The sequence below is a fragment of the Carassius auratus genome, chromosome 24 (genome assembly GCF_003368295.1).
Source record: "Carassius auratus strain Wakin chromosome 24, ASM336829v1, whole genome shotgun sequence".
In the NCBI taxonomy this organism is placed as follows: Eukaryota; Metazoa; Chordata; class Actinopteri; order Cypriniformes; family Cyprinidae; genus Carassius; species Carassius auratus.
The window spans coordinates 14004187-14029955 of NC_039266.1; the positions used below are offsets into that span (position 1 = coordinate 14004187).

General features: G+C 38.0%; 1 protein-coding gene and 1 non-coding gene across 6 annotated transcripts in view; both read left to right on the forward strand.

The window, feature by feature from the left end:
* Nucleotides 1-25769, forward strand: part of gli3 (GLI family zinc finger 3) — a 322788-nt gene that overhangs the window by 33212 nt on the left and 263807 nt on the right. For all 5 annotated transcript variants that reach the window (XM_026201156.1, XM_026201154.1, XM_026201153.1 and 2 more), the window contains one exon: nt 17291-17464. In XM_026201156.1, coding sequence (XP_026056941.1) covers nt 17332-17464 — 133 coding nt within the window. In that variant the 5' untranslated portion in view covers nt 17291-17331. The remainder of the gene's footprint in view (nt 1-17290; nt 17465-25769) is intronic.
* On the forward strand, nt 25648-25719 carry trnae-uuc (transfer RNA glutamic acid (anticodon UUC)). The gene has a single exon. It is a non-coding gene; the product is annotated as a tRNA-Glu (tRNA).

Sequence of the window (25769 nt, forward strand, 5' to 3'; positions counted from 1 at the left end):
TCTCTTAGCACCACTAGTTTCCAGGCGGTAACTGAGATAAGCGCTTGCTGGAGATCGCTGTGCCCTGAAACACCGGCAGGGTTGGCAGAACGGTCTCCTGAGGGCACTGAGGAGAGACGGGCACCGTGTAATACGGTGCCAATGGCCCCTCCCCATGAGACAAATTCATGTCTCGACAAAGCTCAGCAACCACTTCCTTGTGCACCCAGAGCCACTAGTTCAGTGCCCTTAAACAGCAAACCGGCAGGGGACAACTGTGCTAGCTGCTAGAGACCTCTGTAGAGGTAGCGAGCCTCTTAGCACTGCTAGTTTGCAGGCGGTAACTGAGAGAATCGCTCGCCGGAGATTGCTGCGCCCTGAAACACCGACAGGGTTGGCAGAACGATCTCCTGTTTTTATCTAATACCTTGCTGGAAACCACCTCCCCCTGAATCACACAAAGTGGCGGGGATGGAGAAGTTTTGTGAGGGTAATGGGGCGGGGCGAAAAGCTCTCGAGCACGCACCATCCCGTGAGGGACTACCCTCACCAGCAAGTGTGAAAGAGTATCAGGACATCTTCTTCTTATCAAGGACAGTCCTGATGTCTGGCCTGGGAGGTTGCAGAGCACGGCTAACCTGTCCCCAATTCGTATGAGGGGGAGCACGGTTTGCCACGCTCTGCTTCTTAACCCCCCTGGCTTTTAACTGAATCGCCAAACAGGCACTATGGAGAGTCCAAAGAAACAAACGTTCCCTCTCCTTATTGCCCGTCAAATTAAGCCACAAATGCCTCTCCGTGCTGACTAAAGCTGACATCGATCGGCCAATGGCACGAGCCATCTGCTTGGTCGCACGGAGGGACAAATCTGTGCCTCGACGAAGCTCAGCGAATGCTTCCTCGTCGATTCTACCGCCTGTAACACTGCCATAGTGTGCAGCACAGCACCAGCCTGACTTGCAGCTTGGTAAGCTTTACCCACTAGTGATGATGTTATTTTACAAGGCTTAGTGGGGAAAGTAGGTTTCGTAACCGAGGATGCTCGCAAGCATCTCTTCAAACTGCGGCATCTGCGAATAGCCCCGCGACTTCACATCCACGATAGTTGAAAAAGTCAACCTCGAGGGCACAAAGATGTGGGAAGTATACGGTTTGCTCCATGACTTTGATAGCTCATCATGGAGGTCCTCGAAAAAGGGGAGATGTTGTGAATGATGTTGCAGTCTCTCTCTCCTACTACCCGACAGAAACCTATCCTTCAGCTTTCTACGTTTGGAGGTCTCTTGTTCGCGTGGCCAGTCAAGCTGCAACCTGTCCACTGTGCGAGTAACCACCTCGAGGAGTTCCTTGACCGATTTCCTCTCGCGAGAAGAATGCTCAGAGGCGGGCTACTCATGGCCAAAAGACCCAAGAGATATATCATCCTCCTCGTGAACCGAAGAAGCACTGGAGCACACTTCAAGATCACAAGAGAGGATGCGCGGATCTGGTGACACTGCAAGGGAAAGGGAAGAGCCCGTCGCTCATTCGTCACGCAAATCCGCTCGAGAGCCCTCAGGTGAAAAGGTTCGGTACAGTCTTGAAAAGAGTTCATAAGAGCACAAAGCATCTTCACTGAGAGCAGTACACAATGCCGCACTCACCCGTCTCTAAAGCCAGAACTGCAGGCTATTCCCCAAACAAACAAAATAGTAAACATGTGTATCCAGCTCATACATAGGACGAGCGCATGGAGGAACACAAAACTTACCATTTCGTTGCACTTCTAATGCTAATTTGGTTTTGGGTGGAGACTGGAACTCTATCGGTGATCCTTTATTCCTTTATCTCCTATATAGCATTATATTCTCCGAATTCAACAGCATTTAAACCACTTTGATGAAATAAATTACCTAATATGTCTCTATTTAAATAACGAGTCTATTCTTCCAAATAAAGTTATACATTTTCTTATTTACTTGACTAATAATTGACTTTGGAGTATTTAAAGCCATTGCTGTATAAGATAATCTTGACAGTCCTTCAGCTTTTGATAGGAATATTCTACCATTCAAAGATACATCTCTAACTAACCAAGAATTAAATTTATTTTGTAATTTAGCAGTCAATGGAAGATAATTTAAATCAATTATTTCCTTCAGATTTTTACTAATTTTGATTCCCAAATAAGAAACGTGCTTTAACTGGTATACCACACAATTCCACCACACCATCAGGTATATCTTTCAGTTGAAACAATTTGCATTTATTAATATTAACAGTTAAGCCTGGAACTGATAAAAACATATCTAAACACCTAATGCTGCATCTTTTTATGTTACTTCTTAAAAAGAATAGGTAGGAGATATCTACAGAGCTATCAGAGATAGGAATCCTGGCAAAGTTGAGTTTACTTGGTGCATACTTGAGTAAGTATGGTTCCAATCCAGAATAGATTTTTGGTTATTATCTGAAGATTTAGTACAAAAAGTAAAAGAAATTAAAACAATACCTTCCATTATTACTGAACACAAAATGATTGTTGTTATTGTTAGTTTTGATAGTTTGGCCGGAAGAAGGTTCAGGGTTTAGGCAAGGCAAATGGTTCTAAAATGTTTGGAAAACACTGGGAATTTATGAAGTATTCAATAAGGAAATCGGATTTGGGGGAAAAATGGCCTGAAAGATTAAAGAAGATTCCAGAATTAAAGATATGATTTTTATATTTATTTTTATAAATTGTTGGAGAAAGGCAAAAAAAAAAAAAAATATATATATTGATAAAGTTTCAACAGACTCAAGTGAGATCTTTCAGTTTGGACGATACTAGCACAATCTCGGGATCAGTTGTGCGAGCACAGGGACCTGGTGCTCCGGCACCTCAGCCTGTTGGGCCTTCGGGTCAACTGGGAAAAGAGCAAACTCTCACCAACACAGAGGATCTCTTTTCTCGGTGTGGAGTTGGATCAGTCGGTGCTAGCCTGCTTGAATACATTAAAGGGCAGGACAGCGGTCCCACTGAAACTTTTTCAGAGGCTCCTAGGGAATATGGTGGCTGCAGTGGAACTTACACCACCCGAGTCCCGAGGTGGGCGTGGAAGCGCAGCACTCACTTGGTCCAAGTTACACCGGCCAGTCGCCAAACCCTCACCTGTGGTCAGATCTTGCATTTCTTAGGGCAGGAGCGTCTTTAGAGCATATCTCCAGGCATGCTGTGGTTTACACGGATGCCTCCACCACTGGCTGGGGAGCCACATACAATGGCCATGCAGTCTCAGATGTTTGAACGGGCCTGCAGCTGCAGTGGCACATCAATTGCCTAGAGTTGTTAGCAGTGCATCTTGCCTTGAACCATCTCAAAGGTCACTCACGAGGCAAGCATGTGCTGGTCTGAATGGAAAACACACCGACCGTTGCATACATCAACTGGCAAAGTGGTCTTCGCTCCCGTTGCATGTCCCGGTGCCAGGGCTTCATGATGAATCTGTGAGAACCATGGAAGGCTGGGTTCCATATTGATACCTAAGCAGTATTGTATGTGTATAGTCCACGGTATAGCCTTAGAGCCCGTGTTTCCCCGGCAGACTTCTGCCTTCCAAAGAGAGTTTTAATCACCTCAAATTTCTCCATATACTCCTAAACGGATGCTATATGTGTACTTCCCCCAAGACTTCCTTCTGCAGCATTCCCTGATCCAAGTGAAATGCGGACGTTTTTCCAGTGTTATCCAATCCCACCCAGTGAGGTAGTGCTTTGACAATGGTGAGTGGAACTACTTGTTTCGCGCACCGGCCTACACCTAATAGGGGTGCAGGTGGCTCGCACAGGGCACTGGAAGGGGCAGTACCCATGGCGCTTTGGTAGGGATCCCATTTTGCGTCAGTCACCGCCGTGGCGTTGAGAGTGACGACTGAAAGGGAACGTCTCGGTTGCATATGGTAACCCACGTTCCCTGAAGGAGGGAACGGAGACACCACATCACTTCGTCATGGTTGCTCTACCGCCGCCGAGCTGCCGGGTCTCTGGCTCCACTCCCCAGCGAAAACCTGGTATGCATTGCACCTGCTGCCTTCTTAAACTCACGCAATGATCAGTGGCAGCTGGATGCAAAAATTGCATGCCAATGTGCATTGGCTCGTTTAGTTTACACTCTAAGTGGATTGGTCTATCAAAGCGATATCCCATTTTGCATCGGTCACCGACGTGGCACCTCCATTCCCTCCTACAGGGAACAAGGGTTACCACGCATAGCCAAGACTTTATCTTGGTTGTTTGTGTACAAACATAATTTCTCTCCCCACAGGTGTTTGATTTAGAACAATAAAGATATTAATAAATATAAAATATATATTTTTGTTTTCGATTATTGGTCCAGAAATAAGAACTATATACAGAGGGGTATTGAGAACAAGTCCATATTTCCAACTACAAAATAAATGCAAAAGTCCTTAAAAAGGATAACGTTTCAAGGCTTTACAACAATCTATAGTCTTTTTTGCTTTAGAGTTCCTTACACATCTGCCCCATATACTAGGCCTATCATGAATACATGCCTGCTAAACCCATGCACAGGATTTTAATATATACTACTTACTTTACAATTTAAAATAGTATAGAAAATCCGAAACATATTTGTTGCAGAATGCTGAACACATTAACCATTTATTATTGATTCCATTTATATTAAGGTCTATGTTTTGGATTGGCCGCACTTGCTCTATGTACACCTTATGGCAACTGAATTACCATTGGCTAGTAAATATTTTAGTTTACTTGCCAGACTGTAAATATGTATTATACTGTGTATGTTTGTAAAATGGCATAGCTTTTTAAATATCTGAAAATGTACTCTTAACATCAGTCAGTCAAGTATCAAAATATGATATTATGATTATCAAGTATTATTTAATGTTAGAACTAAAATTAGAATTAAAATTGGTAACCATTTTGAATGCATTGACATTTTAAGCAATTTAAGGACTGGTGGTGGTGCTTTTTTGGTCATTCAGTATTTGTGTAAAAAAGGGGGAAAAAACACCATAATACTAATAAGATGATGATGATAATAATAATAATACAAATTTTACTAATAAGAACAGTATAAAACACACCAAGGATTAACACACTGCTATATTCATGAATAAATCAATTTGTGTGCATTCGCTCAAACTGATTAGCATACATCAAAACAGGGACGATAATAACCAATGAGATTGCCATTGGCGCATTTGTTCTGCCCACTAACGGAGAAACTGGTAGTTCTTAAAAGCTGAAGTATTAAAAGGGAACTCTGTTATTTTGACAGGAAAATACAAAAAGAATATAATTTACATGTAAATTCTCTCGCTCTCTCTGCTCTCACCAAAGCTACGGTGCCTTCACACTAGAGTTCACGGTATGTCAAATACAGGTGCGCTGCGCATCCATCGAGATTAATTGAAAAAATATCACATATCACTTGACACAGAGAGAAACTCTGAAGTCCTCAGTTAGTGTTTGGCGAGTGAAAATATATCTGTGCTAAATTTATACTTAGCCTCCAACTTACACAATGGTGAGTCAAATCTGAGAATTTACTAGCCATAGACATAATTTAGTCACCCAAAGTGAATATTAAGTCACATATGTGAGTGATTTGCTCGCAATGTAGAGGGTTGAATACACCTGAAAGTCAAACCAAAGTAGGATTATGTGACAATTACAAGCAGGTGTGTTTAATTAAGGACAGTAGACCTCCAGGACCAAAACTGTTTATTCCTGGTCTTAAAGAATATAGAATGCAGAATATAGAAGACAGGAGCTCTGTGGTACAGCATGAAAATGAGTCTTGTCAGGAGCATTTGTGAGACAACAGAAACTTCTCTGCTCTCGGGAAGAAAAAAAGCTTCTTCTTCATTTACAACATCTTTTGGGTCTCTTGTTCTTTGTATCTCCCCACTCACTCTCTCTCAGCTTATAAACCAACTTGGGGCAGAACAAACAAACAAACAAGGCAGCTAATAATCCAAGGAGCTGATGCTCACTGGAGGTTTGGTATTGTAGCGTGTTCTTTATTCCATTCTTATCTCCTGAGCAGCAAGCGCAAAAGAGGGACCATGTAAGCATTAAGATTACATCGTTGTACATTTGTTACCCAGGAATGTAAGATGTGGCGGGCCCAGTCACCATTCAAAGTCATTCCCAGTCTCTCTGGCACTTCTAAAGCATCTTAAGTGGTTGTGAGAGAGAGAGAGAGAGAGAGAGAGAGAGAGAGAGAGAGAGAGAGAGAGAGAGAGAGAGAGAGAGAGAGAGAGAGAGAGAGAGAGAGAGAGAGAGAGAGAGAGAGAGAGAGAGAGAGAGAGAGAGAGAGAGAGAGAGAGAGAGAGAGAGAGAGAGAGAGAGAGAGAGAGAGGTACTCAACACACACCGATGGACCGATGACAATGTTGTGAGGGACAAGGGTGTTTGGCTTGGTGTTCATTCTCTCTAATATCTACTTGTAGCTGGTTTATGGGGCAATGGATCACTAAGATGCCACTGCAGAGATTTTATTAAAGATGAATAAGTTCATTTAAAGTAAAGAAATTTCTCAGAGCACAGACACAAAAAAATGATCCATACCTACAGTATTACACACTGATCTCAAATTGATTTGTTTCCAGTTTGATGGATGATTTGATTATTGATTTGTTTCCAGTTTAACATTAATGCATTTTTTTTTTTTTACTTTAAATGATACAACTGTAATATTTTCCACTTTCAATAATGCAAATTTAGCCAATAATGTTTTTTTTCTCTCAATAAAACTTGATTATTTTATTCTATTTAAGGTGTTGTTATGCTATATAAAAACACTTAAATTATTCCAAGTTAAGGCATATATTAATTTATTGTTTAGTAAGAGATACCTAACATTTTAAGAAAATTAATTGAAACAAATACATTAAGAAATAATATATTAATCATATAGTAATGTCTTTTCAAAACACATATATAAAATTAATAGAACCTGCATTGTAACAGCATTACTGACAATTGCATTACCTTTTAAAAGTTTTTTAGAGTTACATTCAATTTACGGAATGCAGCTAAGATGATGTCAATTTATGCTTTTATAATTTGGAAAATTTTATGATCTGATTGTACTGAATCCTAAACCTTAACCCCACCATTTAGAAGCTGACTTTTGTTTAGATGAATTATGCAAGCATGCAAAACCTTTGGAGGCAAAATATGTTTGCATGATTGCAAGGTTAAAGCGAGCACCTGAAGTAAACTAATTAAAACTTTGATCAAGCCTGTTAATAATTCAAAGTGTATTTCAGTTTCATGACTTTGATGTCCCATTCACAGCTGACTTTCAACTCCCTGCTTTTGTCAGCAAAGCGTATAATTTATGTTAAATTGATTTGCTTAATGTGCTTAAAATTCCTCTTTTTTTTTTTTTTTTTGGAGAAGAATTGCGGTATTTAAAACCTGGCTAATCGCTTCTCTTTTTATGAAAAAAGGATTATGGACCAGCAAACAGAATGAAACACCCTTTCTTTTTTCCACAGCTAATTGGGTGTGGGACACTGTCAGTGCAAGGAATAAGCATTAATATGATAATGTACATTTATTTTTGGGGAAACAACTGCCACCAAACAGCGGTTTATATATATATATATATATATATATATATATATATATATATATATATATATATATATATATATATAATATATATTTTTTTGAGATTCTTTAATTCTGAGCATTTAGACATCCTTGTGCATACTCTAAGGCCATAAGCTCATCATCAATTCATTTCAAGCTCCAATTATTTAACATTTTGCCACTGACCAGCACACTAAAATATAACTGTATGAAATACAGTATTGAATTATGAACAGACTTATAGCACAAAAGCCTAATGAGCACATGATGAGTAGGAAAGAAAAGTATATATCTTTAATATCTCCATTTTTTTCTACATTTCATCTTAGTAGAAATATGAAACTGAGACTTTTGCCTATGGTGTCCTATACCACATTTTTCTCTTAAAAATAATGCTCTAGTAATTGGACAAATCTCATTTAGAGTTTTACAAGATATCACAACTATTTCAGCACCTTTGTTGGATTAAAATTAAATAAAGAAACCGAAAAGTGGGAGAAAAGTGTTGTTGAGGGGGAGATGAGTGAAAGAGTGTAGAGAATTCCAGAATTCCAGGTGTGTGGGACCCGTTTTCACTTTTTATCAAAAGAAAAATATAACTATTATTATTATTATTTATTTATTTTCATTCATTATCCTTGGCTTATTATTGTGAAGAACATATATCAGAAACAATTTTCAGAGTCTGTAAGAGTAAAAGTGTAAGTGCTGGTTTTGTGTTTCTGCCCCTGTCATTCCCACAGAAGTTTGGAGCATTTTAATTCATAAATGTGATTTAACAAAGGTAAAGGTCCAATTTTGACCTTGTAAATGGGATGAAGTAAATATCTGTTCATTTTCACATCTTATTTTTGATTGTTTTGAATTAAAATCCCCAAACTGCAGCCGAACCACCAGACCCACGAACACTGGCTGGAGTAACACAATAACAAAAATATGAACACAACACAAAGGGTTAATTGGTGCAGATGACAAGCCGGCCATCACATAGAGCAGACAAAAGATATGTCAGCCATTCTTGAGTGGACACATGCTCGCTATATCTGCTTGTCTACAGGAAAGTGTATATTAAAATTTGAATGAATTAATGAATGTTTATTACATGTTCCAAGTCCTTTCTGCATATTCCCTTTTCTCTTCTCCTTTCTTTTTCAGACGGTACCTCATCATTTTCTCATTTCACTCTTTTTCATGTTCTCTTTTCTTGGGATGTAAAGTGAATGAACTGACAAGGGAAAATTATTCAAATATTAACATGCACACATTTGTTTCTTCATTGACTTCTATGGTTTTTATACTGACCAAACCTTTGTTTATCCACCAACCCAACCCTAACCCTATATATATATATGTATATATATATATATATATATATATATATATATATATATATATATATACAGTTGTGTTCAAAATTATTCAACCCCCTTGACTTGCAAGACAATTTGCTGTGGAGGATAACATTTTATGAAATCAATTTAACAAAGGCATCAGTAAAGCATTAGAGAAAGTTTGTTAATACACTTTTGAGTGATTCTGAGAATGGAACATTGATGAATCATGATAAAATTCGAATTGGCTCTAAACATTCATGATCAAAATTATTCAACCCCCTTTGTGCAGAATCTTTTATTCTTTAAAATCACCTATAAACGCTGTCTGTAAGTGTTTAGAAGCTTCTGTCACCTCTCTACTACAGTTTTGGCCCATTCCACACCTGAAGAAGCTTTCAGATCACTGATAATCTTTGGTTTTCACATTTCCACTGCTTTCTTCACCATTCAACCAGATATTTGAAATGAGAATTAAGCCTGGAGACTGAACAGGTCACTCAAGTACATTCTATGACTGATCCCTGAACCAAGCAGAAGTAGATCTGGATGTGTACTTTGGTATGACTGGCCTGCAGGAAAGTCCATTGATCATCAGCTTTGCAACAAAGGCATCACAATTCTTGTCCAAATGGTCTGATACTTTAAAGAATCCATGATGTCCTTCATACAGTCATGATTTCCACTTCCTTCTACAGTAAAGAAACTCCATAACAGGACTGATCCACCTCCAAGTTTGAGGATGGAGATGGTGTTCTTCTGCTTATGAGCTTTGCCATTTTTTGCAGCAGACATACCGCTGATCCATGGGTCCAAAAAGTTCCAGTTTGGTCACATCACTCCATAAAACATTCCTTCAGAGCTCCACAAGTCTACACAAATGAATTTTATCAAGTTCAAGTTGGCTTTTTGTTCTTCTTGATCAAGAGTGGTATTTATCAAGATGTCTCAACATGAAGGCCATACGTCTAGTGTTCTTCTTACACACTGCATTGAAATGGTTTTCCTCCTTTCATCGGGTCATCTTGCAAGTCTTTGGCTGTACATTGCAGTTTTTTTCTCAGTTGCTCTGATTAAACATTTTATGATATTGTGCTTTTTCTTCCACAACCTCAAAGATTTTCTGTTAAAACACACTTTAAGCTAAGGAATTAGGCTGAGAGCTGTGTCTCTAGGAACTTTCAATGTCTTGGAAATCTTTATATAGCCTTAGCCTTTCTAAAGTAATACAATTTTTCTTCTCTTTTGCTTTTGTGAAATCTCTGTTGACATTTTTGCTACTCAACTTCAATACATGCATGGGCTAACTGTAAGTGTAAAAGCTCAAGCTATTTCTGTTTTTAATAGAGTTTCTAAAGGCTTAATTGTGTTTTGAGACTGTTTTATTCCCCACCATGCAAATAAGTGATTTAAAAACAGCAATGTTGAATGGGGTTGAATAATTATGACATAGCAGTATTTTTAAAAAATCTTATAACTCAAATATATTACATTATATATTGACAATATCACTTTCAATATGCCAGTGAACTGTTATAGATTCAAGTTTTATTATATCCTGGATCTTCAGAAAAGCTTGTATTTGTTAAGTACCTCAGTCTCTAGGGGGTTGAAAAATTTTGAACAGAACTGTATATATGTATACACACATATATATATATATGTTTGTTTATATATATATATATATATATATATATATATATATATATATATATATATATATATATATATATATTAGTGGTGGGCCATTACTGGCGTTAACGTGCTGCGTTAACGTGCTGCGTTATCGAGCGATAAAAAAAATATCGCCGTTAATCTATTCTCAAAGTTGGGTTGAGAGCTGGATCTATACTAAGCAAGCTATGATGACTTTCACCTTGATATTTTATATAACCGACTGGCTGAGGCCAGCCTAAAAAGATGCTCAGGACAGTTGACGGGCCACCGCTGCGCATCATCACGAAAGCTTATCTTTTTCACGTGTTTTTAAGCCTTACCACTTGTCGATTTAAACATTAAAGCATTAAAAAACAAGACGCGGAAAAGCTGAACAGAGTAGCTGGATTTGGATATTAAAAGCATATTAGTATGTTATGTGTAAGCCAGGTTAAAGAGATGGGTCTTTAATCTAGATTTAAACTGCAAGAGTGTGTCTGCCTCCCGAACAATGTTAGGTAGGTTATTCCAGAGTTTAGGCGCCAAATAGGAAAAGGATCTGCCGCCCGCAGTTGATTTTGATATTCTAGGTATTATCAAATTGCCTGAGTTTTGAGAACGTAGCGGACGTAGAGGATTATAATGTAAAAGGAGCTCATTCAAATACTAAGGTGCAAAACCATTCAGGGCTTTATAAGTAATAAGCAATATTTTAAAATCTATACGATGTTTGATAGGGAGCCAATGCAATGTTGACAGGACCGGGCTAATATGGTCATACTTCCTGGTTCTAGTAAGAACTCTTGCTGCTGCATTTTGGACTAGCTGTAGTTTGTTTACTAAGCGTGCAGAACAACCACCCAATAAAGCATTACAATAATCTAACCTTGAGGTCATAAATGCATGGATTAACATTTCTGCATTTGACATTGAGAGCATAGGCCGTAATTTAGATATATTTTTGAGATGGAAAAATGCAGTTTTACAAATTCTAGAAATGTGGCTTTCTAAGGAAAGATTGCTATCAAATAGCACACTTAGGTTCCTAACTGATGACGAAGAATTGACAGAGCAGCCATCAAGTCTTAGACAGTGTTCTAGGTTATTATATGCAGAATTTTTAGGTCCTATAATTCACACCTCTGATTTTTCAGAATTTAGCAGTAAGAAATTACTCGTCTAGTTTTTTATGTAGACTATGCATTCCATTAGTTTTTCAAATTGGTGTGTTTCACCGGGCCACGAAGAAATATAGAGCTGAGTATCATCAGCATAACAGTGAAATCTAACACCATGTTTCCTGATGATATCTCCCAAGGGTAACATATAAAGCGTGAAGAGTAGCGGCCCTAGTACTGAGCCTTGAGGTACTCCATACTGCACTTGTGATCGATATGATACCTCTTCATTCACATTCACTACAAACTGATGACGGTCATATAAGTACGATTTAAACCATGCTGATGCACTTCCATTAATGCCAACAAAGTGTTCAAGTCTATGCAAAAGGAATGTTGTGGTCAATTGTGTCAAATGCAGCACTAAGATTCAATAGAACTAATAGAGAGATACAACCACGATCAGATGATAAGAGCAAGTCATTTGTAACTCTAAGGAGAGCAGTCTAAGTACTATGATACAGTCTAAATCCTGACTGGAAATCCTCACAGATACCATTTTTCTCTAAGAAGGAATATAATTGCGAGGATACTACCTATTCTAGTATCTTGGACAGAAAAGGGAGATTCGAGATGAGTCTATAATTAACTAGTTCTTTGGTGTCAAGTTGTGTTTTTTTAATGAGAGGCTTAATAACAGCCAGTTTGAAGGTTTTGGTAACATATCCTACACTGTTAAAAATGTATTGTATTTTTACAGGAAACTCCTAGCAACTAATTGCCGTGAATTTACAGCAAACATTATACAAGAAATATACTGTTGATTTAACACAATAAAATTACAGTAGCATTAATACAATAAAATGTTGTATTTTGTATTGTTGTCGTTCAATCCTCAACAGTGGTGACAATCCCGAAAAAAAAAGCAGCAATGCATGCTGGGAGCCATGAACATGTTTTGTATGCTGGCATGAAACATGTAACCATTGTTGTGTTTAATACGCCAAATGTTGATGTATGTGAGTGTATAAATAATCTAAAACATGTTTTTTGCAAAAAGTTAGCATAAACCATATTTATTCACTGTTAAACATCAGTGTATGAATCACAACAGTGTTTCAAATTATTAATTTTTATATTGGTTGGGTCTTTTAAACCATTTTAGTGCAGTCAGTTGGTTGCTTTTAAAACAGACTTGTTGATCTGCTTTATATATGCAGAAATGTTTTCTGAAAACAACTGTAACTGCAGAAAAAAAGTATTGCAGCAAACGTTGAGGGTCTAGAGCACAACTGAAGCAAACCTTGATCTCTATGATGGTGATCTCAAAAAACATTTTAATTAAAACATAAACATCTTAACCTCTGTGAATTATCAATAAGAACTTCTGTAGATGCATGACAGAAATAAAATCATTCTGGTTAGTATTACTACAAGTGAAGCTGGTAATGCTGTTTGTGGAGTTGTTTATTCAGATCTTGAGAGATTTTAAGTCTTGTATCGTCAGTGCACCTAAGACTGTGGCTGAAGAAAGTTGTAGTTTGTGTTCTTATTTCTCTTTCTTTCTTGCTTGATCACAGCAGGTGTTTGAATGACTGAGAGAATGTTGCAGGAACATTTTACTAACCTTAAAATAACATTATACTAATATGGAAACTGGACCTTTTTATGTTCTTGGAATGTTACAAATCAACTTTCCTAGAATGTTGAATTTTTAAATCAAAATTAAGTTGAAAGAATGTTTGAGAAACATCATACCTTTTAAAAAGTTTATTTTAAGGTTAAGAAAACTGGACTTTTTATGTTAGACAGAATATGAAAGTACCAGTTTTAATGCTATCCCACAATGCTTTGTGGTGTCTGTAAAATAATGCTTCTACAGTGTAGTTACAATAATATTACAGGACTGTCCATCAATTTCCCATCATGCATTTGCATTTACAATAAAAACCATGAATACAGTGTATTGTTGTCAAATATATTGTAAAATTACATCAATTGCTAACAGTGTAATGACAATGAGGAATTAATAATAGTCAGAAGAGGAACTATTTGTGTAACTAGTTTCGAAGTAATTAGTTACTGTAATTTGATTAAATATTCCTTGAAAAAGTAAAGTAGGGTTTAATTAAAGGTGCTTATGTAACTTAACTTAGTACTGTGTATAGAATGTAGAACATTTATATATAATACAATAGTGGATTTAACATCTAAAAGTATATAAGATTATAAGATTATAAAAGTAATCTAATCTTAAAATTCATGCTTTTTATGTACCTTTCTCACTTTAAATACTTTGGTGAGTTAATAAAAACATTGGTAACAATTTAGTGTCCACTTCTCAATATTAACTAATTGGTTATTAGCATGAATATTACTGGGATATTTAAAAAGCATATATTAATGTCTTATTCTGCAAGACCTTATTCTAAGACCTTAATCCTACCCAATTTCTAACCAGTTCTTAAACTTAATTGTCAACAACTACTTTATTAAGTTTTATGAAGCAGTAATTAGGAGTATATTGAGGCAAACGTATTGTTAGTTCATAGTAAATACTTAGTTAACAGCGAGAATTGGACCCTAATCTAAAGTTTGACCCGAGTAATTTATGTAGTTATTACTTATTTGAAAGAATTAAAAGAACAGTTTCATGTCTGTCCATGTATCATTCATTAACTTTGATATAGGATTTAGAAAGCTATTAGTAATAAGTGATTAAATAATTTTTGGAGAGCGTAATTTGCACAGTAATCTAATTACACTGTTGATGTAATTAGTAACTAGTAATTAATTACGTTTTTAAAGTAACTTACCCGATATATATTAAACCAGGATTTTTTATAAATTTTGTCAACACACACTCTAGTGGCTGTTGAGAAATATCCCTTAACAAAGTTAACTGTTTTTGTACATACAGGGTTTCCGTGGGGCCATAAAAAGTCATAAATTTAACAATAAGAATTTAAGGCATAAAAAAATCACACTGGTATCACAGCGTTCCGGAACTACAAGGTCCACGCGGCAGCAAACAGACTTGTCAGAAAGACTTTCACAGAAACCCGCGCGAACTCCGAACATACTGTATCATACTGAGTCACTGCTTAGCTTAATTGAAATCATCCTGTCTATCACAGTGGGAAAATGTACCTTTAAAGATCTATGGCTCGAAGATGGTGTGTTTAGTAGCTGGCTCAAGCCCGTCGCTAAACGGTATCAAGCATCCAAACACAAGACGCGTAAAAGCTGAACTGAGTAGCTGGTTACTCGCGCGCTGTGTTCGCTGTGTGTGTTTGCTTCTTTTTGCTCTTGTGCTGACAAATACATACAAAATATGTCAAATACCCGCCTTGGAAAGTATGCTCGATTTTTTTTTTTTCAATTATTTGTCAGTTATTTCTTAAGTGAAAGTAAACAGTTGAGGAAAAAGATGCGTTCATCGTCTCTTAAAGTGATCGCGCCTAATTTAGCTACTAGCTGCTGTAATGTTAATCCAAGAAAATGAAAGAAAAATTACTCACTGCTCTTGACCGCATTACTTTCTATTTTTTTACAAGAATTTATGCACAGTCAAACCAAAAATTATCCAGACTCCAGATATAATTTTTGATATACAGTGGGGCTCGAAAGTTTGGGCACCCTTGGTTCTTAGTACTGTGTGTGGTCACCTGATGATCCACGATGGTTTTTCTGTTTTGTGATGGTTGTGCCCTTGTCCCTTGTTTGTTCTGAACAGTTAAACTGAGCAGCGTTCTTCAGAAAAATATTTAAGGTCCTGCAGATTCTTCAGTTTTCCAGCAATTTTGCATATTTGAACCCTTTCCAGCAGTGACTTTATGATTTTGAGATAAATCTTTTCACACTAAGGACAACTGAGGCACTCCAACACAACTATTAAAAAAGATTCAAACATTCACTGATGCTCCAGAAGGAAACAAGATGCATTAAGAGCTGGGGGGTGAAACTTTTGAACACAATGAAGATGGCCAAATTTGTCTTATTTTGTCGAAATGTAATTTTTTTTCCATTTAGTTCTGCCCTTCGTAAGCAACAGAAGATACTTGTATGTTTTCCCGGTACACGAATTAAGTACAATTTACCTTGATCTTCAAATTCCAAAAGTTTTCACCCCCCAGCTCTTAATGCATCTTGTTTCCTTCTGGAGCATCATTGAATGTTTGAATCTTTTTTAATAGTTGTGTATGAGTCCCTCAAATGTCCTCAGTCCTGGATCATCAGGTAACAGAACACAGTATTAAGAACCAAGGGTTCCCAAACTTTTAAGGGGGTTATTTTAATAATTTCAGCAATTTTTTTGTCTTGTGGACTAAATGTTAATATCTTTTATGTACAATATCTTACTCAGGACAGTACTAAATAAAAAATAACATGCATTTAGTATGATCTCTCTTATTTTTTGAAAATTACTCATATTTTCACAGATTCTGCAAGGGGTGCCCAAACTTTCGAGCCCCACTGTACATATTTTACTAGTAGGTACAGGACACTAATACATTTATGTAAATGAGTATAAGCAAACTGTGATATATTATACCCAAAGAATCTTCATACAGTGAACTACTAGTGAAATAGATAAATATAAATGTTTTATCTATCTATCTATATCTATATATATCTATATATATCTCTATATATATCTCTCTCTATATATATATATATATATATATATATATATATATATATATATATATATATATATATATAAAATTGGGAACAAAAATTATTCAGCTCCTTATAAAGCACCATGCATTGTTTTGTTTTTGTTTTTTGTTTTTTTTTTCTGAATTGCTAATGCAACCTTTTCACACAGTCTGAACAAAATGAAGCATTGCATGGTAATTGTTCAACAAAGTATTGATGATAGTGTTAATATTGTCATAATAACAGTTGTCTGTAGTTTTGGTTAATCCATTATGTACAATCTGTCAAAGTTATGACATTATCAACACGAATTTGTTCTGACAGTTTAACTCTGACTGAGTTTAACTCTAAGTTCTTAAGAAATTAAATCTTAGATTAAATCTTAAGAAATAATAAAATAACTCTTTAAATAATAAAACTTGTTACTTTCAAAGAAAGTCAATAATAAAATAAAGACTTTTGAAAGGAATTTTAATGACTGAAGTTATTTATCGTAATTCGTGTAGGTCATAAATTCAAATCCTAATAGTAATAAAAAGGTCTTAAAAAGTCTTAAATTTGACTGATTAAACCCTGCAGAAACCCTGTACAAACTTTCTCCTCATTCAGCATAGTTACATTCCATTCAAGAACACCGAACTTGAATAGCTGTGTTTTCTAATAATTATAGCTGATTTTTTTTTTTTTTTTTTTTTTTGTGCGTTTTTTATTTCATCTTAAAATATTTATAAGTAATTGTTATTTTCATATGTTGTCAAATAGAAAATAAGGTTTCTTTATGGAACTGGAAAGCTGGAAAAACACAGTCATGTTTAGTGTATGGACTGATTGATTGATTGTTTTTAAATGTGTTTTATTTCTTAATAATGTAATTATTTATTTATTTATTTTTGTATCTCCCACTATTGACCTCTTCCTTATGTGACCCCTCAGGTATCCTATCTTGATGAGGTACTGAGGAATGCACAGTTGTCATGGAAACCCAGTCACAGACCAGTTCTGCAGCAGAGAAGAAAAAGAGAGTGGAGACCACTGTAGCCACCAAGAGCGTGCCCACCCGTACAGAAATCAGTGAAAAGGCAGTGGCCTCCAGCACTACCTCCAATGGTACAACTTTTTTACATTTAAACCTCTATTTTCTTCTGATTGCTTCTTAAGCTTTAATTTCTGTTCTCTATTGAAGCTCTGTTTAAAGTGTTTAAAGGAGTAATTTGTGTCGATTTTATCAAACATTGCTCTGTTTTGTGAATCCTGAACAACTTGACACAGGAACAACTGAATCAATTATGTAAGTTGGGGCTGGGGATATCTTTTTGACTGACCAGTAGGAGTGTGTGGGAAACCTGATTGAAAACAGTCATTATTGCATCATTTTGCAATTGTGTTATTTGCAAATTCATTCAGATAAAAAGAATTTACATTAATTTTAGATATAACTAAATGCACTTTTACTAATTGCCAATTCACAATTTAACTTTAAAGTGACTAAAGTGTTATTGCTAGTTTGAAGTAGTCTACCAACTCTAACCAGCTTGACCAAGAGGGTCTACCAGTTCAAAACCAGGCATACCACCTCGTAGTCTAGTTGATTGTGCATCTAGACCAGCTCTGACCAGAGAATGACTAGTTTGGGCCTACTAAAAACTATAAACAGCTTGGGTTCTCTGAAAATCTCATAAACCTTAAAATGGCATCAGTGAAAAGGCAGTGGCCTCCAGCACTACCTCCAACGGTACAACTTTTTTACATTTAAACCTCTATTTTCTTCTGATTGCTTCTTAAGCTTTAATTTCTGTTCTCTATTGATGCTCTGTTTAAAGTGTTTAAAGGAGTAATTTGTGTCGATTTTATCAAACATTGCTCTGTTTTGTGAATCCTGACCAACTTGACACAGGAACAACTGAATCAATTATGTAAGTTGGGGCTGGGGATATCTTTTTGACTGACCAGTAGGAGTGTGTGGGAAACCTGATTGAAAACAGTCATTATTGCATCATTTTGCAATTGTGTTATTTGCAAATTCATTCAGATAAAATGAATTTACATAAATTTTAGATATAACTAAATGCACTTTTACTAACTGCCAATTCACAATTTAACTTTAAAGTGACTAAAGTGTTATTGCTAGTTTGAAGTAGTCTACCAACTCTAACCAGCTTGACCAAGAGGGTCTACCAGTTCAAAACCAGGCATACCACCTCGTAGTCTAGTTGATTGTGCATCTAGACCAGCTCTGACCAGAGAATGACTAGTTTGGGCCTACTAGAAACTATAAACAGCTTGGGTTCTCTGAAAATCTCATAAACCTTAAAATGGCATTAGCATTAGTGTTAAAATAAACATTTCTCTCCACACAAAATGTTGCACAAATGTTGTGTGGGTGTTTGTCTTGGTTGATTAGTGATCTTATTTTTTCTGAACCACTCCATATGAAAGCCTCTGGTGATATGGCAGGAAGTCAGAAAAAAATTTCCTTTTTTGTGGAACAGGCCATCATAATTTGTTGTTATGAGTTCTGAACCCCCCACCTCCCCCACTTTCTCTCTCTCAATGTTAGTCATTCCCAGATGGCAAGCTCTCCTTCATCAATTAAAGGTGGGGGCTTGGGGTTTGGAGGGAATGAACATAGATGGTGGATAAGTCTTTACTGTTTTGGAAAAAGCAAACATAAGGGTTGTCTAGGAAAGTTTGCTGCAGTGCTCATCTATACAGGATTCAGTCCCACACTCAAGGTTAGAGACCCAGGGGTTCACTTTTAATGAATGCTTTTTTTCATACATTGTTTTTCAACTTTGCAAAATCCTGAAAGATTCTTTACTTAAATGCTTAAATTAGATTGTGAATAACATATTTAGAGTGTGACCCTACTGAACACAACTGTATGTGTGTGTGTGACAGGGCAAACAGTTTCATCACTGTTCTGTGTCATTAAACATTGTTCTCTGGTGATTAAACATTTCTATCATAAAATGATTAGCAATTTTTTTGGGGAATTTATGCTTTGCTTTTGTGAACACTAAACCCCACCTAATTTGATTTAATTGTCCAGCTCTATAATTTTGACATTGACTAGCGCTTGTTAAAGCAAATAGTGTTTTCACTATTATTTTTGTGCCAGTGATTATCCCTCTCCATGCCAAAGTTGGCACACATGCCACATGTTGCTGACCCCAGGTGTAATCTATTGAATACATACATCATAAACACATCTTTTTAGGCAAGCACCAGAATTTAATAAACATTTTAAGTTATTAATATGACTACAAATACTAATACAAACAGTATTATCAAACAGTAAATTATATACAGAAAGAAAGCAACGAAAGTCAATTGCAAACATTTATTCTTAATTTGAAATTTGTGGCCAGAGGAAGAAAGCCTTGCCCAGCTTTACACATGCTCCATACTTTCAGGTAGCCTAAAATCCTGGCAAAGACCTTTATGCTTCATGATGTGTTTGTACTATTACTGCAACAAAATTGACATTTCAATGGTGGGGAAGATATAGACCTGCTCCAACACCACACAGTATATATATATATACTGTGTGGTGTTGGAGCAGGTCTAGGGTCCGTTCTGTATTGTCCATATATATCTATATATATCTATATATCTATATATATATCTATATCTATCTATCTATCTATATATATATATATATATATATATATATATATATATATATATATATATATATATATATATATATATATATATATGCTCTGATTCCAGTAAGCAGTCCTGACCACAAGCTTCCATAATGAGCCATCTATCACAACGGACCCTAGACCTTCTCCCCAAAGGTCCTTACCATAGCCATTATATAGCTTACACATTCCTGGTGTGGTTATAATTCCCCTGCATTCTATTGGTCTTCCAATACTCGTAACCTCTTATCTGATGTAACCTAAACCCCAGTCAACTTTAACCCATGTCTCCCAGGCCGCCCCCTCAAGACTAACAAAAGGCAATTGTGAAAAGCCACAACGGTGGCAGTGGCCAATTGTCCCACCTCTTTGACAAACCCTGTATTGGCTAAATGCTGAAACTGATCTTAGATCAGTTTAGGCTTGTCCAAAGGATCTGCAGAAGGGGAAACTACAAATAATACAGTAAGAATGTGGAGATGGAGTTAATAAAAAAGAAAAGAGTGAAATACAATCTTGATGACAATGATTTTGAGAAAGAGTGGCTTGTAGGTATTAAAGAAAACCAAAGTTTAATTTTAAGGGAGAAATATTTTTATTAATTATTATTATTATTATTATTATTATTTTTTAAGTATGTAAATGATTAAAAAAATAACTAAACATACATAATTATTATTTTTTCACAAATAAAATTTGCACATGTCAGTATGTGAAAGAGACCTCCAAGTATGTGGTAAAATCAAACCCTTGGCCTTGGTGCTGTGAGTTGTGATCAGTGTTGCCACAGTTACTTTGAAAAAGTAACTTAGTTACTTTACAGATTACTTGATTTAAAAAGTAACTTAGTTACTTTACAGATTACTTGATTTTAAAAGTAACTAATTACTTTACAAGTTACTTTATTAGTTACAATCAGCAGCTGCCGACAACATAAAAATGACAACCAGTTTTGCCAACACTCACTTTATTGCAAGTGTATTTTTAACAGTAACATCCACAATCTATCTGCTGACAAAGTTGAACTTAAAAACTATTTCCTGAAAAAAATACATGTTTTTACAAAAAAAAAGGCAGCCCTTCTTGACTTAACATTAATACATTATTTAATAAAAAATATTAGATTTCTCTACATCACTGAATACTCCTCCATGTAAGAATAAAAAAGCTGTTCTGTGAGGCAGTGCGGCATTGACAGTGGTAGGGATCTTGTTTATTATGACATGAAATGAAGGCGAGTCAACCATATTTAATGGCATTTCCTCCACAACAAACTGCCCGACTAACTTCTTCAACTCTCCCCCACTTACTGGTTTTGCGCCGAAGTCCAGCTTGTGTGACTTGCTCTATAAATTTGACTATGCAGTGCTGCGAATCCAAATGATTTTTCAAATTCGATGTAGTGTTTTTGTAGCTAGATAACACATTGTCGCCGCCAGCACAGAGTGTACAATGGACCTTAATGTTGTCTTTTAGCTGACACAAACTAAAAATAGTGACTGTATCTCCATCTAGAAAACGCGAATCTCTCCCCTCCCTCCATTGTTTACGTTTGTGTCGCTGTGTGGCACATACACATGACGTGAACTTCATGAATGCTGAAAACGTGACTTGAAAAAGTGACTTCACTCCCCGAGATGCAAGAAGAAATAAATATATATTTTTATTAAGGAAAATGAAAAAAAAAAAAAAAAACAGTAACGCACTGTGACTTGGTTAAGTAACTTTAATCTGATTACTGGTTTGGAAATACTAATGCGTTAGATTACTCGTTACTGAAAAAAGTGTTCAGATTAGAATAACCGGCATCACTGGTTGTGATTTACCTATTGGGGTACAAGAATACTTAATAGACTAACCTAAAATGCATGAAAATATCTCTTTTCATTTCCTTCCCCTTTATCTTAATACTTTTATTTATTTCCACTTTCTCTCACCACACAACATAAAAGTTTATGTAAAAATTTAGTTGCAGTCTGTAATTGTCCAGGGTTGATAGGGAGCATTCCCACATGGTTAGCTAAAGATTGGCACAGGCCTGCAAAGCATTCATCTTTGGACCGGCTCCCACAGCCTGATAGCTCAAAGGAACCGACTGTGCCGCCACAATGGCCTGATTGGTCCTCTTTGATAGGAGCAAAGGGAGGGGGGCTTGCCTCCTCCTCAACTCACATCATTTGCTAGGCAGGTGGACCACAGAGTCCTCTGATTCTATTGTTGCTGCATGGACCGTGCGAGGGAGAGAGAGATGTTCATGTGCTTCAACTGAATGAACCTGATCATCATGGGATTATTTATTAATTAAAAAAGAGAAAGTGACAAAAATGTACCTGCCATTCAGAGTGAGAGAGAGGACTGAGGGACATTGATAATGAGAGTGCAAAATCGTTTTGGTGTCTTTGGTTTGCCATACTGTTTCACGGATGCCAGAGTGATGAATTGAATAAGAACGAAGGAATCACAAAGAATCGAGGGACCGAAGTGAAGAAAGCAAGGACAAACAGAGGACAAAAGGAGGGAAAACTTTGTCAGGCAAATTGTTTCCACTCATGTTTTTTGAGAACTGTTCAACTTGAGAAGTGTTCAGTGTAAACCATGGGCTGAGGAAGCCTCTTTGAAACTTGTCAAACCTGAGGCTACTAATAATCAAAAATGTATAAGTACATTGACATAAATAATTTTATATAACACTTGTCAAGACATTCTACTGGTGTGCCCTAGATGGCCACCAGAGGACACTGTGTTTTCTGTGGGCACATGGCTTGTAGTGTGTTTGTTGGTGCCATGTGCTCTCCTGTCTCATTGTCTGACCCCACCCTTCTTGTTATTTCATTATTGTTTCAGTTGTCCCAGCTGTTGTCCCACATTACCTGCCCTGCTTACTGTATCCTCCTTGTGTTTGCAAATCCTGTGTTGGTTCGTTGTCACCCATGTCGATGGTTGTGGTTCTGCTGGCTTTTCATGTGTGCCAGTACATTTTTGCCCTATTTTTTTTAATTTTTTTTTTGTCTTTGTTTAATAAAAGTCCTTTTTTTGTGCTAGCCTGGCTGTCTTGGATTTGGCTCCTGTCTGATACTCATGACAAAACCAACCAACCAGCTTGGAACCCAGCAGTCAGCCAGTGCTAGTATGGGTTTATTTTTGTTCCCAGCTCCTGTCATGCAGGAAGCAGCCTCTCAAGACCAGTCACTGGCAAGAAGATCGTAATTATGCCACCAGAACAACTGTCCTTTTGGGATATTTGGTCAGAGTCTCCTTGATGCTATTGAGGGATTGGGTTTTAAGGAGGTTACCATCATCCGCTGCTTCCTGTCTGGACTGGATGACCCTTTTGATTGGGAGGAGCAGGGGGATTTAGAAAACTGGACTTACTGGGAGGTGGTTGACTACTGTTGCCATGGAATGGAGAGGCAACTGCTCCAGGAGGAGTGGCTTCCTCTCCCTCTTCTTCCCACTTCCCAGCCTTTGCCTATTCCCTCCGGGTCAATTCTTTCTTGGAGGAGAGCACCGATTCCATTGCCATGGTTGGTGATCTCAAGTTCTGGTGGACCTGACTCTGGTGGTCCCAAGTCTGGCTATCCTGGAGGACTCGACTTCTGTGGTCCCAAGTCCAGTGGTCCTGGAGGATCCGACTCTGATGATTCCAAGTCCCCGGTGTCCTGGAGGACCTGACTCCTGTGGTCCCAGGTGCAGTGGTCCTGGAGGACTTGACTTCTGTGGTCCTAAGTCAAGTGGTCCTGGAGGACCTTACTCTGGTGGTCCCTAGTCTGGTGGTACAAGATGATCTGACTCTACTGGTCCCAGAGATTACATAGCAGCCCGCTGTCTCACCCATGATCCTGGCCTTGCCGGCCCCACCCATGATCCTTGCCCTGCCGGCTCCACCTAGGCACCTTACTTTGCCGGCTCCAACCAAGCTCCTTGCCCTGCCGGTCCCACCTATGCTCTCCACTTTGCTGGTCCCACCTAAGCTTCCTGACTTGTTGTCCCAGGAGCCTGCCTCAGAACCCACTCCATTTTGGGAGCCCACAGAGTCCACTCTCTAGTGGGCTCTCTAGCCTGCTCTAGTCCGGGAGCTTTCAGAGTTCATTCATGAATCTGCTCTAGTCCAGGAGCCTTCAGAGTCCACTCCAGAGCCCACTCCTGTCTGGGAGACTTCAGAGTCCACTCCACAATCCGCTCCATTCCAGGAGACTTTAGAGCCTACTTCAGTTCCTCCCGTAGTGGTGGCTTCTGCTACATATCCACTTCAGTGGTATCCACTTCAGTTCCTCTTAATTGGTGGTTCTCTCCTCCACCTGCTGTGCCCTCCCCCTAGATTACTTTGACAATTGGTGGAGCATCTGGAATCTGCTCCTTAAGGGAGGGGGTCACAGTATTTTGCTGGTGTGCCCTAGATGGCCCCCAAAGGACACTTTGTTTTGTGTGAGCGCATGGCATGTTGTGTGTTTGTTGGTGCCATGAGCTGTCCTGTCTCATTGTCTGACCCCACCCTTCTTGTTGTCTCATTATTGTTTCAATTGTCCCAATTGTTTCCCTCATTACCTGCCCTACTTATTCTCCTTGTGTTTGCAGTCATGTGTTGGTTCATTGTTGTTCATGTCATTGGTTGTGTTTAATAACAGTAACAGATCTACATTAGGAACTGGATCTTGCGCAACTATAAGTGAGCACTGGGAGAGGACGTCATAATCTTCTTCATCTGAAGCTTGCGTCCGAAGCATGGCAGGGAGCTAGAGGACGCAGTGTCTCGTTCCCTACTCAGGGAACTATGGTTACATACGTAACCTGAGACAGTTCCCTTTTGAGGGAACTTCGAACTGCGTCCTCTTGGGGTCGCTTTGGGGAACAGTATACCCATGCCGCCATGCTGATGGGAATGCAGGCCAGAATCATGGCGAGCACTAAGTACCAACTCTACCATTTCCATGGGAGTTGCCCCTGGGACGTTTAGACGGCTGTCTGTGACAGTACCCCTTTCGGCCAAAAGGCCTAAGCTACATACCCAACTTAATTGCTAGGGCCTCGACCCAGGGTAGAGCTGAAGGCTTGGAATCAGGAAAGATTCCTTTAAAGGGATACGGCTAAGAACCTAGCAAGTTTTGCCTGTCACACAGAGGCTACCGCTAGCTTGCGCATAAGCTTGCTGAAAGAGCTGTCTCGACAGTTCTATAGTAGAAACACCCTGTTTAGCTAGATATCCGAGGATACATTGGTGGAGTGGCGCCCAAGATGAATGGGGCTTTTACCAACTCAAGAAAGGGCACAAAGCAACCACGCGAAGCCCTCACCATATAGGATTTTAGAAAGAATGCAGAATACTTGCGTGCGAACTTACCACAGTATGGATTTCGGAAAGTGTACAAAGACTTCACTTGCACACTTACCATAGCATGGATTTTCAAATACTATTCTAAGGAGGGGCTCTCGTGGCACTCTGATAGAGCAGCTCCTAGATGGAATATTGCATCTCAAAACAGTATAATTGAGAGTCATCAACTCGATCTATGGAAACAATACTGGAGCGCTCTGGGGAAAAAAAATTAGAGGAGAACTGTGAGCTCAGAGTAGCGCGCTCATAGGCAACCCTTTTTTGGAAAAAGGGGAACGCTGCTAAATTACCATGAGAATGTGCACACTGACCACCATGTGGTCTAGCGGTTAGGATTCCTGGTTTTCACCCAGGCGGCCCGGGTTCGACTCCCGGTATGGGAATGCATGCTCCTTTGGGGAAGTCGTGGCCTAATGGTTAGAGGGTTGGACTC